General features: G+C 62.6%; 2 protein-coding genes across 3 annotated transcripts in view; both read right to left on the minus strand.

Annotated features, from left to right (window-relative positions):
* Window positions 1–1,627: 1,627 nt before the first annotated feature.
* On the minus strand, window positions 1,628–11,272 carry BCAR1 (BCAR1 scaffold protein, Cas family member). Its single transcript, XM_088519821.1, has 7 exons — window positions 11,228–11,272; window positions 7,265–7,954; window positions 4,784–4,945; window positions 4,529–4,633; window positions 3,063–4,211; window positions 2,675–2,764; window positions 1,628–2,224 (listed from the first exon to the last, which is right to left on the minus strand). The coding sequence occupies exons 1-7, from the start codon at window positions 11,237–11,239 to the stop codon at window positions 1,709–1,711; spliced, it is 2,724 nt and encodes a 907-aa protein (XP_088375947.1). The 5' UTR covers window positions 11,240–11,272; the 3' UTR covers window positions 1,628–1,708.
* Window positions 11,273–15,857: 4,585 nt separating this feature from the next.
* Window positions 15,858–24,739, minus strand: part of CFDP1 (chromatin remodeling protein CFDP1) — a 52,126-nt gene continuing 43,244 nt past the window's right edge. Inside the window, exons 6-8 of one of the 2 annotated variants that reach the window (XM_088519816.1) lie at window positions 20,920–21,078; window positions 16,008–16,099; window positions 15,858–15,898 (exon numbers count right to left, since the gene is read on the minus strand). In XM_088519816.1, the coding sequence (XP_088375942.1) occupies window positions 16,009–16,099; window positions 20,920–21,078 (250 nt within the window). In that variant the 3' untranslated portion in view covers window positions 15,858–15,898; window position 16,008. Of the gene's footprint in view, window positions 15,899–15,968; window positions 16,100–20,919; window positions 21,079–24,739 lie in introns of those variants that run through there. The other variant, XM_088519815.1, reaches the window with a different exon arrangement.

The following is a 24,739-nucleotide window of genomic DNA, read 5'->3' on the forward strand; positions in this document are numbered from 1 at the left end:
GCGCGGGTCTCCGCTTCCTTGTGCCAGGATGGGGATGGGGCGGGTGGCAGCCAAGTTGGAGCCACCTTAAGGTGGAGGGGCCGGGCCACAGGCACCATTGCTGAGTCCAGCCCACCTTGGCCCTGCTGGGCAGGCGGGGCCTTGGAGTGCTGGTTGTTACACCAAGGAGCGCTGGGGCTGGCCTAGGTGGCTTTACACACAGTGTGGTGGCCATGGGCACCTCAAGCATCAGCACCATGAGTCCAAACGCTCCCAGCCTATCCGTGGTGCTCCTGGACAGTCTGGACAGTTCAGGGCCAGGAGTGGGGCTCCAGGTCCCTGGGTGGTACTAGTGGGTGATACAGACCCCCCTCACACCCTCATCTGTAAGCCCCAAGATCCTGACTGAGAGCCAGCGCAGGAAGGACATTACCAAGCGCCTGGGCAGGTGTGGGCAGTGTGCGCCTGCCCCAGGGCCACCCACAGCCCCTCCTGCTGCCACCATCCTGCAGACAGGGGCTGGCTCTGGCAGGCACCTGCACTGGGTGGCAGCACTCGTGGCTGGGCTACACAGCACAGGGTGGGCGCTCCTGCACGACACGGGCTTGGTCACCATGTGGGCTTGGTCACCACGTGCCAGGTGAAGCCTGGGGAGGTGCTGCCACCATCCCCGGAGACCCATCCCTGGGCACCTTAGTGTCCCCCCTGGCCCTGGCTGCTTTGAGAGGCCCCTCAAGGGTATCAGTGCAGCCCTGCCTGGCCCGGGGCAGCTCAGTCAGCCCTGCCCCTGCCCTGGGCACCCCTGGCGGGCCTGTAGGCTCAGAGCTGCCCTGGTAGGTCCGTGGCGCTGCCAGCCACAGCTGAAGCTTTCCCAGATGGCTAAAGCTCTCCCATGGAGCGGGCCAAAGCAGAGGGCACTGGGGCTGTGCGACAGAGACGTCCACGAGCTGCAGGGATTCTAGGCAAATCTTTATGCTGCAGGGGGACACGGGGCTGCATTTTGGCGGGCTGCAACTCCAGCGCTCAGGGAAGCAGGAGAAGCTTCCCCACTGTTCAAAAGGCACCAATTTCAGTTTGCGTTTCCGTTACAGCTCATACAGTAGCAAAACCCAAGACATGAAAATGCAAAGTTGGCTTCCCCCCTCCCCGGGCCCAGCACAGCCTTCACCATCACTCTGGGACCCTGCAGCCACCCCCACAGAGGCTGCCCCAAGACAGGACGCAGGCTCCTGCTGGTGCTGTTACCCCACTTGATTTCCACTGGCTGCATCGAGGACGGCACTGAGACCTGCAGCCCAACGCGCCCTGGGGGAGCGCCCAGAAGCCACCCGGAGACAGAAGCAGCCGCAGCATCACCCCCACGCTGGGTGCAGTCCCCACTCCGTTCACGGGCACAGGACACAGCCCTAGCCCTCCTGCCCAGGAGCCCTTGCCCTGCCAGGGCAGGTGTTGGGTGGAGAGGGGACAGCAGGGAAGGAAAGGGCATGATTTCACCTATGGACTTTGCTTCACCACGGGCATAGCCCTAAACCCTGTCTGGAGAGGGAAAGAACAGGAAGAGGGGGAAAAAACTGCCACTTGTTTCAGTGGTGTCCTAGACCCCCACTGTGCATTTGAGTCTCTATCTATATACAGGTCTGTTTACACCAGGCAGAGATGGCTCTTGTTGAGGGGCACATGTCCGAAGACAGTAAGAGGGCCATGAGGAGGGGGCAACAGCCCAGGACCATCACATGGCTGCCAGCTGCCCCAGCACCATCCTGAACTGCTGCGTGCTGTTGGCAAGGTCCTTGACGCGCTCCACCATGTCCTTGGAGGCTGCGGGCGAGGGGTAGTGAAGAGCAGCCGCCTTTGTGGTCACCACAATTTCCTTGAGCATCTCACAGAGGAGGTTGCTGTAGTGCGTGACCTTGTGCCGGATGTCATGGGCCTTGGCCTGCCGGGACAGCGTGTCGCCGATGAAGACGAGCTTGTGGGCGCTGAGGATGACAAACTTGCTGTGGGCCACAAAGATCTTGGGGGGCTGGTTGGTGCTGACAGCAGTGAAGAAGGCGTCAACGGCATTGGTGAGAGTGGTGAGGTTGGCCTCACACTGCTCCAAGTAGAAGAGGAGGAGCTGGCGGTCGGCAGGACACAGGGCCCCGCCGCCTCGTGCCAGGCCATAGTGCTGTGGGGGGCTCCAGTTGGACAGGTCGTTGTCAATGGGACGCGTCACCTCCTGCTCCAGCCGCTCAAACTGCTTCAGCTGCAGAAAGGACAGAGGTGAGGGTGCACAGCCAGGGCAGGACGGCCTTCAAAGCAGTGCGTTATCCCCCGGGGCTGCACAGCCCCGAAGAAGGGGTCTGGTTTTGCTGTGGCTGCCAACATGGGAGTCAAGTGCTGCAGCCAGGTGGCCCCAAGGAGCCCAGCCACGTCCCAGGGAAGCAGGCACAGGGGAGTGCCAGCCCCCAGGTACCAGATGGCTGCACTGGGCTCCTCTGCAGGAGCAAAGTACTGAAGCCCTTCACTGCTGGAACACTGCAGCCATGGGAGACATGCTAGATGTCACCACGTGGACAGCCACAGAGAGGGAGACATGGCCCAGACTGGACACCAAAGGTGACTGAAGGTCACTGTATCCTCTGAGCGAGGGACCCGATGAGCTGTGCCCAGTGCCACGCAGGGCAGAAACACCTGCCCGCCACAGCTCTGTTACCTGCTGGTGCTCCAGCTGGTCCTTGCTCTGCCGGATGATGTTGCCTTTCTCCAGCAGCTCCTTCTGGGTCTTCTCAAACTCCTCCTTGCCCTTCAGGGAAATAAACTGCATGATACAGGGAAGGCAACACAAACCTCTCCCAGAATGAGCTCCCACCAATACTGGGATGACCCTAACTGCCTCAGCCTTCGGGCAGGAGGGTAAAAGCAAGACCTGGGAATATGAGGCACACATCTGCCTGGGCATGGGCAGAATTGCCCCTGTGGTCAGTGCAGGGCCTGCACCAGGCCATGGGAAACTACAGACACAAAACCCACCCAGTGGCAATGCAGGGGACCAAGCCCAGCCTCACATGGTTTACACCCTGCCATTGCATCCCCGTGCCCACCTGGAGATGGACATAGTCGTAATCCTCCATCCAGCCACTCTCGTTGTTCTCGTATGGCCCATCGGGCGACTCCTGTGCCAGCAGCTTGGGCGGGGAGGGCAGGGGCCGTGACTGAATGCTGCTGGCCTTGTCAGAGGGGTGAGAGGGCCCATGGCAATTGCCCTCTGATGCCTGCTTTGTCCGTTTGAAGAGGAGGGAGGCATTGCCATGCAAGAAAGAGGCCAGCTGCTTGGTGTCATCGGGTACACCGCGGGAGTACATAACAAAGAGCTCCAAGTCATCGGTGCCCGCCTTGCCTCCAACCAAAGCGCTAGGGGCCCAGTGACAAGTGTCCAGAGCTTGGCTATGCCGAGCCAGGGCCTGGTAAACCTCCTCCATCTTCTGCAGCTGCTTGCTGAGCTTGGTGTAGAGGGAGCGGTCCGAGGCCTGGGCAGCGTTGCCCACTGCCCCCCGGGAGAACTCCAGCAGGTCCCGGAGGGCTGTCTGGACGCCCTCGGCTGCCGCATGGATGCTGGCAGCATTCGCCTCCATGTGCTCAGGGCTGCGCCAGTTGGCACTGATGAAGGACATGAGGTAGGAGACAGCACCAGTGACAGCGTGCTGGAGTTTGGCAAGCACCTCCATGGCAGCGTCCAAGTCCAAGGAGAACTCCTTGCCAGCCCCTTTGGCCGGTTCCTTCACCGGCACCACGTCCAGGGAGGATGTGGAGATGTTGCTGCGGGTGCTGCCCGTGCTGGAGGCCGAGAGACGCTTGATGTCAGTGGCCTTGGTCTCACGATCCACTTGCGGTGGGACGTCGTAGATGTACTCACCCTCGGTGTCCACTGAGCCCTTGCCGGGGGCATGCAAGTCCCGGGGCACATCATACACCTCCTGGGAGCTGAAGGCCGCCCCCCCCAGCTTCTTGAGGCTAGGGGGCACATCGTAGATCTCGTGGGAGAGCACTGGCTCGGGCACTCCTTTCCCAGCCACCGGTGGCACATCGTAGACATCCTCCGACAGGTAGGGTTCCTGCTGTGTGAGGATGAGGGGGTGTCTGGAGGGGTCGAAGGCCTTCTGCTTGGCAAAGGCGGGCGGCACGTCATAGGTCTCCTCCCGCACGGGGCCATCCAGCACGTCCTTGCTCACAGAGGGCGGGATGTCGTACACCTGCAAGGGCCCTGACAGTGGCACCCAGGCTCCACGCGCCACTGCGGCTGCCCGTCGCCAGCCCCGCACGCGGTGGGGTGCACCAGGGCTGAGACAGCCCCGTGTGCCAGGGGAAGGTGGCCTGGCCCTGCAGACACGCGTGTGCACGAGGGAGAGCCTGCGAGGGTGCCAGACAGCCTGCGGCCGCATGTGCATGCCCCATGCATGTGCCGTCTCCGAGGGGGCTGGCACAGCTGCAGTGCTGAGGCCATGGTGCCTCCCGCCTCCCATGTCCCCTTTGGTGGCCCTGGGCAGCTGGGTTTCCCAGTAGCACTTACAGTTTGGTGCAGGCTCTTCTCCACGCTGGGGGGCACGTCGTAGATCTCCTGCCCGGGTTCCTGTGCCATGGGACCCTTCACCGCCATGGGTGGAGTGTCATATACCTGGGGGAGGACAGGCCAGGGAGTCAGGAAGAGCTTGAGCGTCTACCTCCTCCCAGAGGAGCAGGGAGCTACTTGGAAGGGCAGAGGCACCAGCTTCCTGCCCTGGGGGAGGCAAAGGCAGGTGAGCAGCCCCACCGGTGCAGGACTCACCTCCTGGCTGAGCTGGCTCGGGAGCCCCCCACGCACCGGGGGAACATCGTAGATCTCCTGGGAGCCCAGCGGGAGCAGGTGCCGAGGAAAGTCGTATTCATCCTGCTCGCCCTTCGGGGAGTCGTAGACGTACACCTGCCCTACACGGGTGGGCACCAGCACCTGGCAAAAGGAGAAAGGGCCCACATGGGCACTGCTGAGAGCCACCTCGAATGCTCATCCCAGGTCACCACCAGCTGCCTTCCCCCGCTCCAGCTGTGCCCATCGTGGCCCCTGGAATTGCTAGGTGGGCAATGGGTACCCAAAGGGACCCGGCCCAGCTCAGGTGCCTGCCAGCGCAACAGCCATGCACAGCCAACTCTTCCAGCTTCCTCCTCGGACACGGAACAATGCAGCAGAGCATGTGGGTTCAGCACCCTCGAGACGAAGAGGATCAGCTCGTGCCCCACACGCTGCTGCCCAGACCTGGCAGGGGCTGGAGGAGAGGACAGGCACCAGAGACAAGTGCCAGGCAGGAAGGTGTGCGAGGAGCTGCAGGGCAGCAGGCAGCGGGTGCCCACGGGAGGGCGCTGCCCAGCCACGCGCGCCGCTGCTGGGGACAGCGATGATATCACCAGTTATTTATAGCAGCGAGCTGAGCTCGGCAGGGCCTCGGCGAGAGACAAAGGCCGGGCGGCGCAGATGGAAGAGCCCTGTGGGCAAGCACGGCCCGCACGCCCGCCAGGTCCGCAGGGCGCTGGCACACTCGGCTCGGCGCCCGCTGCCGCACCACCAACAGCGCAGGGCTCTCCACCTCCGTCGCATCAAGCGCCCAGGCACGCACGATGCCACCAGCGGGCAAGGCTGGGCCAGGATGCTCAGAAGCGCTGGGGGGGCATCCCCTTGGCAGGCGTTCAGGAGGAACGCGGCACGGCTGGCTTGGCAGCTGGCCGGATGCGGGTAGCTCCACGTGGCTCTGACCGGTGACAGAGGTGGCGATGGTGGCGGGGCAGCCCCGGCACACCAGGCTGTGCGGGGGACCCGACCGCCAAGGGACACATGAGGGTGGGTAACACGCCTGCCCCATGCCAGCCGAGGACAAGGCGAGCTGCCAGGCTGCGGGACACAACAGCAGCTGCCATGTAACCACATCCAGAGGTTCAGGCATCCAGGCCAGCTGGCACCACAGGGCAAAAAGGGCTGAAAAACCTGCAAGGGGGAGAGCTGTTGGCCAGGTCTTCCTGGCACAGGGGAGCTGGAGGAGCCCTGGCATGGCCAGGATGCTCCGGGGAGCAGGACGGTTCTCCTGGCTGGCAGTCAGGGGCAAACAGCCCCTGCCTGGCACTGGCACCTGGGCCACCGTGAGCCTGGGAGCAGCTCGGCCTCACCTTGAGCAGCACCCAAGCACCGTGCCAGCCCCACGCTGACTGATGGCTACGGCCACCGCCCTGCACGAGGGGGACACGAGGGCTGGCAGGGCTGCACAGCACCCGCTTTGGAGCCCCTCTCCCAGCTGCTTCCCAGCAACCGGAGTCAACGCCAGAGGCAGGGCCGTCTTGCTGGCAAAGGCCACAGTGCGGCCCGTGAGCCGGTGGAGGCACCTTGCTCCTTTCCCCGGGAAAAGCTGGGAAGTGATGGGACATTAGGCCATCCCAGGCAGGGCCAGGCACCGCCGGCGCACGGGGAGGACAGATCTTCTCTGGGCACAGGGCGCTCGACCAGCAGGGGAGCCAAGTGGAGGCGCCAGCAGGGCCTTCCTCTGCTGCGGCCTCGGGGCAGCCAACCCATCTCATGCAGGGGAGGATCCCAGCAGGCAGTGCCCAGGGTCAGGGGCACTGTGCCCAGCAGCCAGGGAGAGGCCCTGGGGACAGATGGGCATGTGGCTCCCCTGCGCCAGCTGCTGGAGCCAGACCCCAGCGCAGCTCCTGCCTGCCCCCAGGCACCGCTCACCAGCCCTGCCCGGCCTGTGCCCCAGGCAGGGAGCCCCCGGAGCCACAGGCACTGGTGTCCAGCCCAAGAGCCTGCAGGAGCATCTTGGCAGCTGCTGAGCACCATGGGTACCTCTGTGCCCTGTGTGCAGAGCCACATCATGGAGTGGAGGGAGATCTCCAAACAGCTCTTCATCTATCTGCATGGGCAGAGCACCCAGTGCCCCCGAATCTATCGTGCCCCAGAGGACACCCGCAGGGCCCAAACAAACCACCACCACCCAGACACCCGAGACACAAACGCTGCAAAAACATCCCAGCCCAACCAGGCCACTGCAGCCAGAGCAGCAGTTCCCACTATGTCTACACGCACTGCAGGACCAGGAGACAGCGATCATGTACGTGCCGCGAAGGGGGCAATGTACCCACCCCAGCCAAGGGACAGCGACACGTTGAGAAGTCTCACAAGGAGCCCAGCTGCCCTGGCATTGCCTTGGCACTGTGAACCACAGAGGAACTAGAGCCCCTGCCACCCCTCCACCCACCCAAGGCAGGACCCAGACCCTCGTCCTACCTTTCCCTGGGCCTTGTGCCCGTCCCGGCTCCTCATGTCCAACGACGGGGGCACCTGGTAGATCTCCTGAGCCAGGCCGACTGAAGGAGGAACCTGATAGATATCCTGGGGGGGGCTGGCAGTGCCCCCTGGGTACGTGTCTGCCACTTGGCTCAGGGATGGCGGCACCTGGTAGATCTCCTGGCCGGGGCCGGCGTGGGAAGGAGGCTGTTTGGGGTAGCTGGACGGCTGCTTGGCCGGAGCGGGTGGGAACTGTCCGCTGGGCGCCGAGCCCGAGTAGTGACCCTGCTGCCCTTTGCTGGTCACCGGCATCAGGTAGACGTTGTCCCCTTGGGTTGGGTAGGCAGGGTGCATGGGAGTGTACTGGGATGCGGGTGACAGCGGCGGGTAGCCCCCTTGGTGGTGATAAGGCAGAGTGGTCTGGGGCACCGGAGGCTGCGGCTGGGGTGTGGCCTGCCCCTGCCCCGCGCCAGGCGCTTGTTGCTGCGGCTGCTTCTTGTCGTACATGCCCACCAGGATCTTGAGACGGTTCCCAGGCACGATGCCCTGGCGGCCATGCAGGGAGCAGAGCCACCAGCCGTCCAGCCCCTGCGTGTTGCGCTCCAGCACTGTCATGATGTCGCCCTTGCGGAAGGAGAGCTCGTCCGGGGACTCGGCCACATTGTCGTACAGCGCCTTGGCCAGCACGTTCTGCAAGGAAGTCACACGGGGGCACATGAGCCGGCACGGCCGCCAGCCCCTGCCCGGCACCAATCTGCACCACTGTGGCTGGGCAACGCTCCTGCTTACCCCAACTTCCGTGAGCCAAGGCTCACGGCTGCAAGGAGCCGAGCTGAAGGCTGAGAGAGAAGCACTGCGGCCTCTGCCCACCCTCAGGTGCTAGAAGGGTAACGGGAGGGCCCAGCCGTGCAGGGCGCACACGGGCACCACCTCCCTGCTCTCTCCTGGGCCCTCCTCTCTCCTACAGGCCCTGGCAGGGGGTCCTGCTGGGCAGCTCCCCCTACCAAGCCCCGTTTGCCTTTTCACCCCATCTCCCGCTCAGCACGGGCTCCCCGGAGCTGCTGCCGAGGAGGGGACATGCTGGACGCCGCTGTGTCCCGCTCTAGCCTGGGGACCAGCGCTGCTTTTCCCTCCCCTTCCTGCCGGGCAGGAAGTGCCAGGGCGCTGAGTCAGCCGCGGCCGGAGAATTCCCCGCTCGGCCCCGGTCCAGGCGGGCGCAGTGCGTGCAAGCTCGGCCGGCTCCCGCACCCGCCGTCCCATTCCGGCTGTGCTGGGGCTGCGAGCGTGGAGGGCAGGTGCCCCTGCCGCTGGCCATCCCTGCGGCGCACGGGGACGCTCTCGCGCACCCTCGCCAATGCCCCAGACACAGCACAGAGGCACCCGCAGGAGTGGGCAGGCGGCCGGGCACTGCACGCGTGGGTTTTACCCCATCACCACCACGTCTTTCCAACCACTGCCGCGCGAGCACACCTGCCAGCAGCCTCCAAACGACGGGGAGAAGGTGGCAGAAGCACGCAGGGATCTGCTGGTGCCCGGACGCTCACAGGGTCAGCCGTGAGCTGCCCCGACTTGCACGACTATGCGAGAGGGCAGAGCGCGGAACACTGTCCCAAAGGGCAAAGACGCCGCTGTCCCTGGCCCCACCATGTTGGGCAAAAGCTCTGTGCGCCCATGGGCTGGCAGGGACACGGAGGCAGGGGGTACGTGAAGGTGCTGGAGGCTCCTGCCCGAGAGGGCGCACATGTGGCCCCAAGGCACCGCAGCGCCAGGACCCAGGCCCTGCATGTTACCCACCGCCTCTGCCACGCGGGGTCAGAGCCCTGACCCACCACACATGGACAGGAGCGGCCGTGGGCCCTGGAGAGCGGCCAAAGCCAGGCCCTGGGGCCACCCCTGAATCAGCCTTCCCAGGGCTCTGCTCCATTCGTGGGCACCAGGAGATGGGCACGGCTGACTGGGCTGCAGGGGCGGGGGGGTCCCATCTCTGGGGAAACAGCACTGCTTCACAGACCCTCTTCGCATTAGCTCGATGGCTGCTGGGGATTCCCAGTGCCCAGGATCTCCTAAGGCCCCCAGCAGCGCACGCGGGACAGGAGAGACAGGGACACCAGCCTGAGCCTGGCATGTGGTTCCAGCTCCTGCCCTCAGCGCTGCAAGGGCAATGGGGACCAGTGGGATTTGCAGGGAAATAACCTGGCTGTGCCAGGCCCTAGGAGAGGCCAACTGGAGAGGCAGGAGCATGTCTGGCAGAGCGCGGCAGTGGTTGGGGCAGAGCTGGGGCAACTGCTCCCCTCTAAGGCCCAGCAGAGGGGGATGGCACGGGGTGGCCTCGCCAAGACAAGAGGGTGCCAGCTCACCGAACCACCTCCGGGAGCAGGGGGCACCGCTCTGTGCCACAGCCACCCACCCAGGAGCAACAGCCCCTTCCCGGGGCCACCAGCCCTCCGAGGTGCCTGGGCAGAGGCCCTGGTGGCCAGGTGGGCCAGGGAGAGGTCCTTGGGCTTCATGATGATGCTCTGGGCCCCTTGCAGCCCTGAGGGACCTCTAGTCTGGAGAGGCCCCTCTGGCGCTCCTCAGTGCCCTTGGTTTCCTGGACTGGACTCCCTGGGGTGCCCCTCCGGGCAGACACCTGGGCCCAGCAAGCCACCCTGACCGTGCTAGCCCAATTCCAGCTGCCCCAAACACCCCAGGTGCCCAAGGTCAGGGTGCCGAAAAACAGGGGGCCCCAGCATCGCTGTTTGCATCCCTCAATGCTGCGCTGCTTTTACCCGCCAGGCACGGCCGGCCGCAGGGCCGGGCACCTCTGCAGTGCAGCCCGCAGCCGCCGCAGCAGTGCCAGTGCCCTCAGCACCAGCGCCTGGGACTGAGGAGCTGCAGCCTGGTGGCTCCGATGGCGCCAGCTCCAGGAGCCCTGGGGCACCGCAGAGCGGGTCACAGGATGGCCCTTCTCTCTGCCCGAGGCAACGGGGCGGGAAGGGAACTCTGCTCCGGCTGGCCGTCCCACCGTCTGCCCGCGTGACACCTGGGGCGGACAAGTGGCCTCCCCGGGGCTCACGAGGAAGAGGGCCACAGGGGGCCCTGGCAGGTGCCCCAAGCGCCCATGCTGCACCCGGCGGTGCCGCGAGGCCGGCGCTCCCTCCCGCGCCGCTCCGTCCCCCGCCTCGGCCTCCCGGGCCCATGAGCTCCCGGTGAAGGTGAATCATCGCCCGCGCCGCTGACGCGCGCAGGAAGGGCCCTTGCCGCCCGCAGGACGCCCGGCCCGGCTGAGCCCTCCCGACCCCGCGAGCGCCCACAGGCCCCGCGCCGGGCGGCTGCGTCCCGGGGGGCTCCGAGCCGCGCCCCCCCCCCCACGACTCGACGCGTGCCCCGCAGCCCCGGGCGGCCCGGGGAGCCGGCCTGGCTGCGCCGCGGCCTCCGCCACCCGCTGCCGCCCCCACGGCGGCCGCCCTCCACCCGCCCCCCCGGGGATGCCGGACCCCGCTCGCCTCCCTCCTCGGCGCCATCCACGACCAGGAGGGCCGGGCGCTTCCACAGGGCCCCGGCTTCGTGGCCAGCCCTGGCGCGGCCCGTCCTGCCGCACGGCTCAGCCAAGCCCTCGACGGGGACGGCGGGCGGGAACGCCGCGCCAGGCGCTCCTTGGCCGGCGGGCTTGGGGCAGCAGCAGGCCCCGGGCACGGCTCGGCTCGGCGGCGCCAGCCCGGAGAAGGGGCAGCTCAGAGGCAGCTCAGGGCGTCCCGAGCCCGTCACGCCGGCTGCCAACGGCGCGGCCCGGCCCGGGCCCGGCAGCCGGGGCTCCCTGCCTCAGCGGTGCCCTTGCCGGGGCCGCAGCTCGCGGGCAGGCGAGCGGGGCAGGGCGCTGGACGGAGCCCCCCGCAGCCGCCGGCCCCGCAGCCGCCGCCCCGCGCCGCGGCCTCCCCCGCTCCGGCTGCCACGTCCGAGGGCGGCGCAGCCGCCCGCACTCACCAAGTAGTTCATTTTCCTGCGGCGGCGGTGCGGGAGGGCCCCGGGCAGGGGGAAAAGTTGGGCGCGGGCTCCCGCCGGCGCCGCTCCCGCTGGCGGCGGCGGCGCGGCTGGGCTAGCGCGGAGGCCCCGCGGGCCGGGGCGGCGGCGGGCGGCGCGGCCTGGCGCGGGCGGGCGAACGGCGCTCTGGCGGCGGCCGCGCCGTAGGGAACATTATAGCGCCGTGCCCAGCCCGGTCCCGGCAGCCCCCGCCGCCCGCCCATTGGCTGCCGCCGCCGCGGAGCGGGAGGCGGCGCCGCTGCGCCCGCCGCTGCCGGGGCCCGCGCGCCCCCGCGCGGCCCCGCGCCCGCGCCCCCGCGCGCGCCCCCACCCCCGCGCGGCCCCGCGCCCGCGCCCCCGCGCGCCCCCGCCGCCAGGGCCGGGCCCGGGCGCTGCCGCGGGACGGCGGCGCGGGCCGCTCGCTCGGACGCGGGGAGAGCGGCCGCGACGGCCGCGCTGTAACGGCCCGTAACGGTCGCAGCTCGAGGGAGGGAAGCGGCAGTAACAGGCGCAATGGCTGTGGGGGGGGAGTGGCCGTAAGGGGGTGCGTGCGTGTGTGTGCGGGTGTGTATATGTGTGGGGGTGGGTGTGTGAGTGTGTACGTGTGTGTGTGCGGGTGTGCGTGCGTGTGGGGGTGTGTGTGTGAGTGCGTGCGTGTGTGTGGGTGTGTGTGCGCATGAGTGTGTGTGGGTGCGTGTGGGTGTGTGTGTGTGAGTGTGTGTATGTGACAACTGCAATGCATGAGGGGGTCGTGTGCTTAATGGGGGTGCACTGGCGCTCTGGGGGTGCAGTGTGTGTGTGTGTGTGTGCAAGGGGTATGTATCCGGCGCGTGGGGTGTGCAGGAGTGTGTAGGAGGCACATGCGTGCGTTAACAGGTGTATGTAACACACGTGAGATGTGTGTCTGGCACTTGTGTGTGTGACGTATGTACCTACAGCGTGTGCTTGCGTGTAACAGGTGTGTCATGGGTGGGTGACAGGCCGTGGGGGTGGGTGTGCAATGAGGTGTACAGTGTGCGCACAGGCAGGTGTGTGTAACAGGTGTGTAACAGGCAGGTGATCCATGAGGTGCGTGTGTTCTGGGTGCGGTGTGCGTAACGAGTGTGCAAGGGGTGCAATGGGGCGTGTGGAAAGGAACCTGTGAGTGTGTGCGGCGGAGCAATGCGCAGGGTGTGCGCAGCCGTGTGTGTGTGGTGGGCGGTGCGCGGTGCCACGCGCGTGGCCGGTGGCCTGCAGTGAGAGGTGCAAGGGGGTGTGCACGGGGGTACGAGGCAGCGCTCGGAGCGGAACCCCACATGCAGGCCGTGCGCCGGCCGCGCCACACTCTGCTGCGAGCCCGAGCCAGCGGGGAGCTGAAGAACCAGGGCGGGAGTGTGGAGCAGGGAGTATCGGGAGCGGGAAGCGTTGACAATGAGGAAGAGTTCAGGCCTCCGGGCCACGCGCACACTGCCCTGCGCACGCCTGCGCGTCCTGCCGGTGTGTGGGAGCAGCCCGGCTGCGCGGCCCGCAGGCACTGCGGCAAGTCGGGGCTTGAGGCGGCCGCGTGCCCGGCCGCCGCTCTGCAGGCTGCGCGCTGGAGCACACGCTGCGTGCGCACGGGCGCCCGGCGCAGCCGAGGGCTGGCAGCCTTCGCGGGGCTCACGGGAGCTGCATGGCCACACGCGAGCTGTGCACCTCCACGGGACACCCTGTGGCTGCGCGCGCTGATGCTAACGCACAAATGTGCACCCAGCAAGGAGGGGCACATGAGGGGCAGCCGTGGGGCAGGTGGGCGGCCGGGAGCGCACCGGTGGCGAGCAAGCAGGCGCGCTGGCTGAGGCACGTCAGGAATGCGTCTCCTGCCACGAATGCGCCTCCCGGCCATGCGCTCCCCTGCCTTGGCATTTCCTCCCTGGCGCTCTCGCCCTCGGGGGCTACCTTTGCTCCGTGCAGCGAGCAGCGGCGCTGCAGTGGATTGCACATCCCACAACGTCCCTGTGCCCGCTGCGTGGCCCAGCCTCACCAGCAGCCTTGGACTGCGGCACCAGCAGCCCTGGTTCCAGCCGAGCCCCACTGACCCCTCTTGCTGGCATCCTCTGTGCCCATTGCTGCACTGTGAATAATCCCATTTGCTGGCAGGGGTAAACTGAGGCACAGCAGCAGCCAGCACCACATCCGCAAGGCGCGAGCAGCATCCGCCACGAGCAGGGGCTGCGGTGGCACCGGAAAACCGCAGCCGCCCCAAAAGGCAAAGCCAGAGGACCGCAGTTTCCTCCTGCTGGTGACCGGAGCTGCTGGCGGTTTCCAGCGGCGGCTGAGCCGGACTGGTGCCGCCGTCTCCCCAGGGCCAGAGGAGGCCAAAGCGGCCCCAACGGTGGGGCTGCGTCACCTGGCCTCCGCCCCGGCTCGGGTAGGTGTCCGCCAGGGCATCCTGCCTCAGGGACCCTGGGCAGCCCTTGCGCAGCCCAGCTCCCTGCAGCAGGAGTGCGTGAGGGACAGACATTTTGGGGCTCCCACCCCCAAAGAGGATGAGGACACCGCGGCAAGGACACCCCAGCAGTGAGGGGAGAGATGCGGGAGGCGGCTCCGAGCAGCCAAGCGCCAGGCAACAGCGCATGCCTCAGCGGCACCATTTAGCACCCAGGGAAAGCGGTGGCATGAGGCCGGCCTCTGTCCCACAGCCACTGCCGGCAGGCGACGGCTGCGGCACCAGCGGCTGTGGCACCCAGCTCCCCCGGAGCTGCTGGCTGCAAAGCCACCCCGGCTCCCGTGGCGGCAATAGGATTACACGGGGCTGAGTCTCCCAGTGCCGAACGGAGAAATAAATCCTATACAGCAGGGTATGGGATTTATTAGACTTTGGTATTCTGGAAATAATGAGGACATTGCTCCCGGCTTGCAGCGCCATGGGACCCAACAGGATCACAACCAGGATTTGTCCAACCACGCCTCTTCCCTGGCATCGGTTAGTTCTTCATCTCCTGAGATGAACCAGAAGGGGCGGGAAAAGGCACGTGGAAGCTTTTCGTGAGCTTAAAATCAGATCTGGTCCTTGAAGGTTTAACGGGATCGGGGCTGGTGAATCCTCCCTGTTGGCCACAGGGAGCCCTGCTGGGATGCTGCTGTGCTCTCCTCGCACGCTGAGCCTGGGATCTTTATTCCCGCGCATATTCCTGTGCATCAGCTCACCGGCCGCGCTGTGTCGTGAGCTGCCTCAGCAGCCTCCCAACGCCCTGGTAGCAAAGCTGCCTGTGCGCTGACTGCACGGCCCCGCAACCAGTCCCCGGGCGAGGACTCGGCTCTCCCTGCAGCGCGGAGCCGCGGGGACCAGGCCCCCACTTCGTGGGAAGGCCGGCGGCGGATGGAAATAGCGAGCCGAGGGTGGGTTTTTTCCCCCCTCTGAAGCTGAGGCTCTGTTTGCTGGAGACCTGTAAATCACTCCTCAGCCGCCGGAAGGAGAGGCAAGAAAACCATGATCCAAGCGAGAAAAAACGCGGGCCACTCGGGAGCACGGGCGGAGGATGGCAGGAATGAGGCGGCCTCCCTGCCGGCGCCGAACGTGCCCAAGCTTGTGGGCCAGGAGCGGGCAGCCGCCAGGCCGGGGGCAGCAGGCGCCCGGGGCGGGAGCCGCGGTGGCACCCGCCATGAGGAGGCTCCCCTGGGGCTTTCTCCCGGGCTGCCGCCACGGCTGATGCAAGAGCCCGAAGCAGGGACCGTGCTCAGAGCCCTGGGCAAGGGGCCAGCGCGTCGCTCCAGAAGTGCCCTCCGAGCAGCAGGATGGGGCTCCTGCCTCTTTTTTCCTGGCGCCGCAAAAACGTGGGCGACAGCCCTGCCACCCTGGCCGGGAGGATCCTGCGGGACCTAGCAAGAATACTGCTACGTTGTCATGAGTTCACCAATTTCTTATTCCTGATGAGGGCAACTGCTGTAACCATGGTGCCGCTGTCAGGACACACGTTGCAGGCCCAGGTGGGGACCCCAGAGACCGGACACCTCTAGGCAGGGATTTGCAGTTGGGGACGCATTTCCATTCCCACATTTGACCCTTCATTTCTTTCCCCACACACACCCTGAAGCCTGCTGGCTACAAAGCAGCCTTGGGACAAGGGTGTCCCCGCAGTAAGGGCCGGGCCCGGCTCTTCCCGACACTCCCCCCAAGCAGCACGCAGCAGGCGCCGGCGAGCAAGGGGCTGGACCGCTTTATTCCCGTGTGCGCTCGGCTCCCGGCCTGCCCCGGCCGCCACAGCTGCTCCTGTCTTCTGCACAGAGCAAACAAGGAAGGATTTCTTCGTCGGCTTGCTTAAAAAAAAAAGAAGCCCGACGTCCTCAGACCCCATAAACACATAGAGACAGTCCGGCTTTGTGTGGGCAGGGGCAGACGCGGAGAGGCAGGGAGGCCGCGGGCTGGCTGCGCTGCAGCGGGCGAGCGGGCCTTGACGCCGTGGCTGGCGATGCCTCCCTGCGGCTCTGAGGCGAGTGGCTGTGCTGGCCACGCCGCTCCCGGCTCTTCTGGCTCTGCGGGCATGTGCACCCCAGCACCCACCAGCGCCGGCAGAATCATGCCAGTTGCCTCCGGCGTCTGGTGGATTTAACCCTCAACGTGCCCCCTGCCCGCTGACAACCCCCCTCCCCAAACCATTACAGTAAAAGGAAAACCTGCGGAGATAGACAGGCCGAGTCTTGGGTAGGGAATGGTATCCAGCAGCCTCTGGCAGGCACGGAGACCTGGTGGCGAGAAGGGTCCCACGAGGCCGCCCGCCAGCACCTCAGGGCTTCATCCTGCTCAGCCTGATGTCACGTTCGATCTCAAACTGCCTGTGGTCCACGCGCTCCAGGAACGCCTTCCTCTCGATGTACCTGCAGGGAAGTAGAGGGGGAAGTGGTGCCGTGAGCTGGGAATGGGCCTCCGGCAAGCCCAGGAGGGTTGTAGCCCATGGTGTGACCTGGCAAACCCAGGAAGGCTGTAGGCCGGGGGTCCGTGCTGCAGCCTGGCTCCCTGAGCACTGCTGCGAGCGTGCAGCACCCGCGCAGAGCACCTTGCTGTTCCTTAGAGCCATGCAGCTGAATTTCAACACCCTTTGCTGCAAACTCCTGCCACAGAGCGCCCGGGGACGGGCTGTTATGAACCCACGGAGGGAGCGAAATTGCAATTCCAACAGGAGCCGTAATTGAATCATGGCAATTGCTTTGCATTTGTTCCGCAGCAGCAAGTGCTCAGCTGTCGGGACCAGGTCAGTGCGCTCGGCTTCTCGCTAAAGGGGAGACCCACAAAGGTCTGGACCCAGCCAAGGCTGGAGCAGGGCCCAGGAGCACGCGAGAGGAGACACGGATGCCGACGTGTGGGGGCTCCTGAGGACTGTCGGTGTCGGGAGCACCTCCCGGCTCCAGGAACAGCCCCTCCGAACAGCCCGAAGGGGCTCCGGCTGCCAGGCTGCTGCGAGGGCTGCCGGCCAGCTCACACTGACCACAGATTAGCTCTGATCAGGGCGCTCGTTGCCTGCTCCATGCTGCGCCGCCGCCCTCTGCGTGCCACGGCCCGAGCCCGCCTTGTGCTGACAGAACTGGGTCAGCTCCGCGGTGCTGGCAGCAGGGCCAAGGCCAAGGCCGCTGCTGAGCGCGAGGAGGCTGCGCCACGAGGGCCGCCCCCGGCACGCGACAGCTCCGGAAAGGTGGCCAGGGGAGTGTCGCTTCCCTTCTCCCGCCAAGCACGGAGGGAACACGCTCCACGGCAGGGCCAGCAGAGGCCACAGGAAGGAAACGCGGGGGATAGTGAAACTTATCTGTTACTGTGTCCCGGTGCCTGGGCACGCTGCTATCCTCCCTGCCAAGGTCGGAGGAGCTGGGCACCATGTCCCTCCCAGCGCTGCGCAGGGATGGACAGGGGTCCTGCGCATCCTGCTGCTGCTCTGAGCGTGGGGGAACCGGGGCGGAACAGCGGCCAAGCTGAGCAGGGGGAGCTGCCCAGACCTGCTTCCCGAGCGGCTGGGGGTGCGCGTGAGGGACTCGCTTCCCGGGGGGGGAGCCGATACGGATCGCAAACCAGGAATGCTCTTTCATGGCTCAGAGGCGCAGCCAGTGGCTTTACACGGAGAAGGAGCCGCTGTTGCATGCAGTTGTCCTTGGCCGGCTGCAGGAGAGCGCCGCAGGGGCTGCAGCCACACACGTCAGCAGAGCGCCTGGGGACACGGCAATGCCCTGTATCTGCGCACGCACCTGCATTTACGGGAACAACAGGCTCGTTTGGCCTCTCCTGCTGTTGCGCTGCCGCCAGACACCGGCAAGGACACAGCAGGTTTCCAGGGCTGGCACAAGCCTCCTGACTCCACTGTAACCCCATGTATAAACCCCAGCTTCCTTATCAGCTCCCAGCCCGGCACCGACCAGCCAGCAGGCTGCTGCCAAATGGCAGGACAAAGTGCACGAGCGAGCGCCAAGCGCTGCCTGTCCATTAGGGTCCGTTCTTCCAAATAACCTTCATTCCCCTAATCAATACGGGCTGCAAGTAATCAGCAAGCAGGGAAACAGGACAGGGGGACGCTCGCCAAACAGAGGCAAATTTTCTGGGCAAAGAGGCTGTCACTGCTGGTGACGGCAACTGGGAAGCACTCTGGGGAGCGGCGCAGCACTCTGCTGCATCCCTGGCAGCCACCGTCACTCATGGCTGTGCCAGTCCGGCCCGGACCAAGTGGGGCTGCCTCCCCACTGCGCCTGCCCTACAAAGCCGGTCCAGTTAGAGGCCGCGGCGCTTTTCCCTTTCTAAGTGGCATCAGAGCCACAGATCCGGAGCGATGGATCTGCCTCCTCCCCTGCCTTCAGCTTCTCCTTTCAAAACCAGGACGGGCACTGGGGATCTGACACAGTTGGGCTGCACGAGCCAGGATCCTGCTGCTTAGGAGAAAGGAAACCACAGTCTGGAAAGGGGGATGTGAGGGAGGAGAATTCAGAGCCAAGGGCAGGGGCCTCAGCCATGGGGCTGCACATGTGCCCCTCCACCCTGGGAATTGCAGGGCCACACTGAGAGAAGCTCAAGGTACCTCCTGCTTCCCTCAGAACGCAGCAGGACCCTCTGTATAGCGCCCTGGGCGTGGGGGACAATCAAACAACCCAGGTCCTTGTTTTCTGGGAGCAAGCTGTGGCTTTCCTCCCTGGGCAGACGTTTTCAACCACAAAGCAGGGATTCAACGCGCGCCAGGCAGAGAGCAGAGGCTGGCACTGCAGAGGGACAAGAAGTTCATCAGCACCAGGTACATGGGCAGCGCCCCGCTCCCCCCAGCCTCAGCTGGAGGGTTTGCAGCTGCTCCTCAGGGTTCTATAGAGAGCCTTCCCGCCGAGGGGCGAGCAGCAGCTTCCCAGCCCTGCTGGAGGAGAACAGGCGGCTCTGAAGGGCACAGCAGGCTCAGTGCAATGCCCGGAGCTGCTCTGCAAATGCACGGTCTGTTGCACATCACATGCATTGACAGCTAGCCCAGAGCCAGCAGTGTGTGAGCTGCACATCCACTGGTTCTCCTCCCCACTCTTTGCCCCTTTCCTTCCCTTGAAGGTGGATTTAATTCCCTGAGCAAATACTCAGGCGATCTCCTTGTGTTTGAAGTCCATTTGGCACAAGCAGATTTTTAGCTTTGAATTCCTGGTTATTGCCAGGTTAATGAAAAACCCACTTGCCCATAGCCCAGGGGATTCTCTAACGTGGAAATTGATGGGCAGCGAAAGCCAAAGCTCTTCAACCTTGTGGATACTCCTAACACTGCTGCTCTGTCTTGATCATCTCTTCTATATGTTGATCACTTCTTCAGCTTTCAAGGACCATCATCTCTGATGGTTTGTATCTCCATAAAGATTCACCAGACACTGGGGGAGAAAAAGCTGTCCTGGTTATACAGGCCAGGAAAGAAAATGGCGCTTTCCAAAAAAGCTGGGCACCTTTGAAAACGTTTGAAAAAGTCAGAGATGCCACAGAATATTCACAGCTGGCACAGACCGCTTCAACAAGAGCCTTGTCGAAGGAGCCGTGACCATGATATTGGCTGTGCTGCAGATGCCAACAGCATCAGCAACGATCTGGCACGTGCTCTCCCTGCCACATCGGAGTGTGTCGTGAATCATAGAATCACAGAATGCTTAAGATTGGAAGGGACCTCTAGAGATCATCTAGTCCAACCCCCTGCACACGCAGAGTCACCTAGAGAACGTGGCACAGGACTGCGTCCAAGTGGATTTTGAAGATCTCCAGAGAAGGAGACTCCACAACCTCTCTGGGCAGCCCGTTCCAGTGCTCTGGCACCCTCACTGTGAAAAAAACTTTCCTTAAGTTCCTGTGGAACTTTTGATACTTCAGTTTCTGGCCATTACCTCTAGTTCTGTCGGTAGCCACCAGTGAAAAGAGGCCAGCACCATCCTCCTCACTGCCTCCCTTGAGGTACTTCTAGACACTGATCAGGTCCCCTCTCAGCCTTCTCCTCTCCAGGCTGAACAGGCCCAGCTCCCTCAGCCTCTCCTCACAGGGCAGATGTTCCAGGCCCCTGATCATCCTCGTAGCCCTGCACTGGACTCTCTCCAGCAGCTCCACATCCCTCTTGTCCTGTGGAGCCCAGAACTGGACACAGTTCTCCAGATGCGGCCTCACCAGGGCTGAGTAGAGGGGCAGGATCCCCTCCTTCGACCTGCTGGAGACGCTCTTCTTAATGCACCCCAGGATCCCACTGGCCTTCCTGGCCACGAGGGCACACTGCTGCCTTAGCTGCTTCAATGTCAAGGACTGCCGAGGAATGCTCCAGCCTCTAGTTCCAGCCTCTAGCACCGTCACTTCCTTATGCCATTTGTTAAGTGGCAAGCGCCCAGGAGCGGATCATGCTGGGTTTTATGGAGGAGGTAGGTTATGGAAAGGTGCAAGAGCAAATCAAAGAGGGAGAGGTTACAAAGTACCTATGCAAAATATAAAATCAAATCTCTGCAATCCAGCAGCTCTGAGCTTTCCTGCAGACAGAGCAGAAGAACAGCTTACAATAAAAATACATTTTATGAGCTGTCCACAAAGTTGGTTATATTTTCCCAGAGCCTAGAAAAGTACTTACAGAGGAAATGCCACTTCTGATCTTATTAACCTTCTCTGCAGCGCACGTTATTAACTTTTGGGTTTATTTACAGCATCACCATTTACTTTTACAATATTTCTATTAACTCCATTGGAGTGAACATTGCTTGATGCACACAATCAACACCAAGTGCTGTCATAATCTGCTCTGCACCTTGCCAGCTGTTCTGGGTTCATATCTTTACCCAGGAGGAGGGAGGTTGGATGCAGCTGGAAAAGGCTATTTGAAGAACAAAATAAAAAACATATCTTCCAACTTGGGACTTAAAAAGAATAAAACAAAATAAGGCAAAGTCAATGGTGTTTCTTCAGGAGGGTGCTGAGTTACACTGGTTCACAGTATCTGTGTCATGAGCAGGAGTGCAGATAAAGCACAGCCAGGCTCCAACTCAGCTGGACTTGAGGAATCTAGGAAGGTTGTTAGGTAAGTGAGGGGAGCTGCCTTCAGCTACTCCACATCTCAGCAGTCTTTCTAAGATACCAAGAACAGCTACTGGCTTTATGTATCCATAAATTCTCAACAAATCCCAGCTTGCTCGGAAGCAGTGGGAAATGCTGGACTATTATTAGATGAAGTCTCTCTTACCCGTCTTTCCCTCGGTTATGGATTGCCAGCTCCTCCCCAATGCCCTCCTCCTCTTTGAAGCTCTCCCAGTCCAGTTTGGACTTCTCCAGGGTGCTCATCTTCTGCTTTTTGGAGGCAATCTTTCCAAGAAGGCTGCTCATACCACTTGGCCGCTTCACCCTGAAGGAAACAAGGAAGCAAAGGCTACTTCAATACAGGGAGGAGGCATCTGTTAGCAAGTAAGAACAGAGCTGGGACATGTCACAGGTAAGAGCAGTAACCTCCGTGAGGCTGAGCCACTTGCCCCGAGCAGATGGCCACCACCTTCAGGCAGCCTCCAGACAGCAAAGCCACATCTCCTGCAGATCCTTTTCTCTTGTACCCTGTATGCAGGAGAGTTCACTAGATGCATGTCTCAAGCACTCTCGTTTTGTGAAAGAGCTTTTTCATTTAGCTTTGAAGGGGAACAGAAAGCTTTCAGGGCAGACAAGAGCATTAAACCATCTAGTTTGACCCCCTGCGTACCCCAGCCAAGCCATTCCACTGATCACCTCCGTGCTAAGTCCAACTCTTTGTCTCTAGCTTAAAGCGCCGTTTTCTGGACGGGATCCAGGCTCAGTGCGTCACTGGCAATGCAAACACATCTAGGATTTAACCATTTCTTTGTTGTAAACGAGTCTGTTTTCAACTTGATTTTTTGCTCTCATTTCTGGCTGCCGCTGTTTCCTCTAAATCTAAAAGCACTCGATGCCCGGGCTGCTCTCATTAGCAGCATCCTCACACACTGGGACGGAGTTGTACCTGAATCTTCGTTTTGACAAACACATGGAACGCTTTATGCCTCTCATTGAAATGCATTATCCCTCAGCCCATGTATCATTCCTAAGATTGTATCCCCCTATGCTTCACAGCCTTTGGAGACACTGAAACGTCGTGCAATCCACGGCCGTGAGCAAGACACCCTTCTTCCGAATGCAATCCTCCATTTCCAGCCAAGGAGAGTGCCAATCCCATTAGATACACCATCAACAACACACTGATCCCCAAAGCAGGTGCCTGGGATCCCGCAGCTTCCAACGGGCCCCCGTTTAGCAGAGAGGCCACCCGGGGCTCCCACCTCCTTGTTCTCAGACAAGCGGAGCCATCGTCAGAGCTGGGGCGCTCCCATCTGCTCCATGCTACTGAGGACCCGGATCCCACCCACGCGCCTGGCGCCTCAATCTCCGCTTTGTGCTGGGGAACGCGCTCACACGGCATGAAGGACTAGGGATGGCCGGGTCACCATCCGGGGAAGACGATTCTCAGAGCTAGGAATGGGCAAAAGCAAACGCGTATTAACCCGTTCTTAAATCACCCCCGAGAGCAGGGGCAAACACCATCCCATTGAACTCCTTGTTTACGCACATTCCAGAGATAACTGCAGGTCTGTGAAGCCCTCCTCTCTGCAAAAAGCCCACGAGGAAATGATTCTCGTTCCAAGGAGACAGAGGAATTTGGGATGGGGCAGCATGAGGAAGGCAGCCAGGTGAATGCAGCAGGCTACTCGCGCGCAGGAGTCTCCAGGCGGGAAGCACGTTCTGCCCGTGGAGAGCTGCTTTTTGGGAAAGCATCCAAAGCTGTCCTTATCGGATCATTACTGTAGTTTATGCTTCCATAATTTGCAAGCCTCTAAAGAAAAATAATTCCACAGTTCATATGGATTTAAATCAAAGAAGATGACATCTTTATAAGCTTCAGCCAGCGGAATCGCAGAGCAAGACGGGCTGGCTGTGGTCACCTGGGGTGGCAGCTTCCTGGCGCTGGCTGGGATATCTGAGGTGCAAGACCCTGGATTGAGGGCCCCTTGGCAGGCTCCGTATCTGCTGGATAAAGCTGCCTGCCCCGTCTCATGCTGTCAGGCCAGAAGGCCACATAATGAAACCCAAACCCTCGCTTAGTCCCCAGATTCTGCCAAATCCAGCATCAGATACATGCTCAGATTGCAGGGGAGAGGGGAGATATGACAAATCAGGTGGAAAAAAAAATGTTTAAACGAGATATCGGGCAAGATCCCTCGTGGCAGTCCCCGCTGAGCAGCAGCTTGGGTGTGCGTGAGGCAGCTCTGTGCATCGCCCTGGGAAAAGGTGCCCACTCTCCCACTCGGGACCCGGGCCTGGCACTGGGGAGGACAGAAACACACACACCGTTTGGATCTGCAGATATTCCAAGGGACGGAGGGCAAGCTTTTGCCACACTGCGATATCTTGGACAGCCGCCTGGAATAAAGTTGATTCTCTGGGATAATGAGCACAATCAGAGACCACCATCTGCAGGACAGCAAGGATGCGACCTGGGACCTGCTAAACGCCCAGCGGCTTTTTAGCAAGATCTGGAGTAAAGGCTCTTTTCAGATGCACTTCTGCCTACAATCCGGCCTGCCTTGACCATGGGGCAGGCAGGGAGGCAGAAATGTGGGCAATTATCCCTAGATGTCCCCTAATTTGCTCAGAAGAAAAGAGCTTGTGCCCTGAGAGAGACATCCCGGCTACCCAAGGCAGTCACAGCCCACCTGGATCCTGCCAGCTCTTCCGTAGGTGGGAGCCTCCACTCACTTTTCCCTGGACAACAGCCGAGTGCGATTCTGCAGAACAGGCAGCGTGTGCCTGGAAAACCTGCTTGGAAGAGCCAGGGGCTCCGCGCGGGTGGCTCGCGGTTCCCGAGCGCTGCGGGGCGACAAGCAGGCTCCCAGGTACACGGCACAGGCCAGGCGGGACAACCCTGCCCCGCGCCCCTGGCAGCAGCCCGGGCACAGCGGGAGCAGCTTGGGACACGTGGCGGGAAGGGCTGCGGCACGATGCCCTCTGTGCAGCTGCGGTGCAATGCCCTCTGTGCAGCACAGTGCGATGCCCTCTGTGCAGCTGCAGCGTGATAACCTCCGCGCAGCGCAGCACGATGCCCTCTGTGCAGCTGCAGCGAAGCCCACGCAGGGCAGCTCCACGCCGCGGCTAGCAGCGGAGCCTGCGTGAGCGCCGCGGCAGGGAGCAGGCCGGATTTGGGTCGCTCTCCAGGAGCCTGCTCTCCCGTGGGAACCCTGCTGGACATTCACAATGTTGTGCACGGCCACCCGCCACCCTCCCTGTCCCGCAGTGCCCCCCCTACCATGGGGGCAGCATCTCAGGGTGAGGTGCAATGGGAGAGCAGGGCAGGGGAGCAGCGACCGCAGGAGAAGCGCGGGTTTGGCCAGTGTTCCCCGGGCCAGGGCTGGCCCAAAAATACTGCTGGTGGCTGCTGTCAGCCCCATGTCAGAGACAGCTCCTGGGCAACGTTATCCGAAGCTCTGCTCCTGCCCGGCCAATTCCATGCTCTTTGCAGCAGGGCTGCTCCTGGGCCGGGCCCTGGCATGGTCTGATGGACATGTTCAAATCTGCTGCTGTTTCTTCGCTCTGCACCAAGTATTTCAACGCCCTGAAAGAATCCAGCAGCGAACCTGGGGGTGGGAATTCCTATACTTGTGCCAGAACGAAGTAAATGAGAGACATTAAAGTCCAATTAAAAACTTGCTTGGCCTTAAATGCCTCATCTGTTTCAAAAGCAAGTAAAGGGGCCTGATTAATTGCATTCAGTGCCAACAAGAGGAATTATTACCCTTTTTGTACTCATTAAGGGTATCTGCTGTGGCATCTTTAATCACTAAGGCACTTAAAAGAGAGACAGTAATTCGCTAAGGCATAATGGATCCTGGGGATGCGAATCAGGACAATCCTCTATTTAGGACACAGAGACACGCTCTTACTTTCCTCAATTAAAAAGAACAGCCCCAATCAGCCCCTGGGCAGCAAATAAACACGGCCCTGGGCTGCAT

Source organism: Tinamus guttatus, unplaced genomic scaffold, assembly GCF_059628265.1.
Source record: "Tinamus guttatus ecotype Peru unplaced genomic scaffold, ASM5962826v1 Tinamus_guttatus_pri_ptg000074l, whole genome shotgun sequence".
In the NCBI taxonomy this organism is placed as follows: domain Eukaryota; kingdom Metazoa; phylum Chordata; class Aves; order Tinamiformes; family Tinamidae; genus Tinamus; species Tinamus guttatus.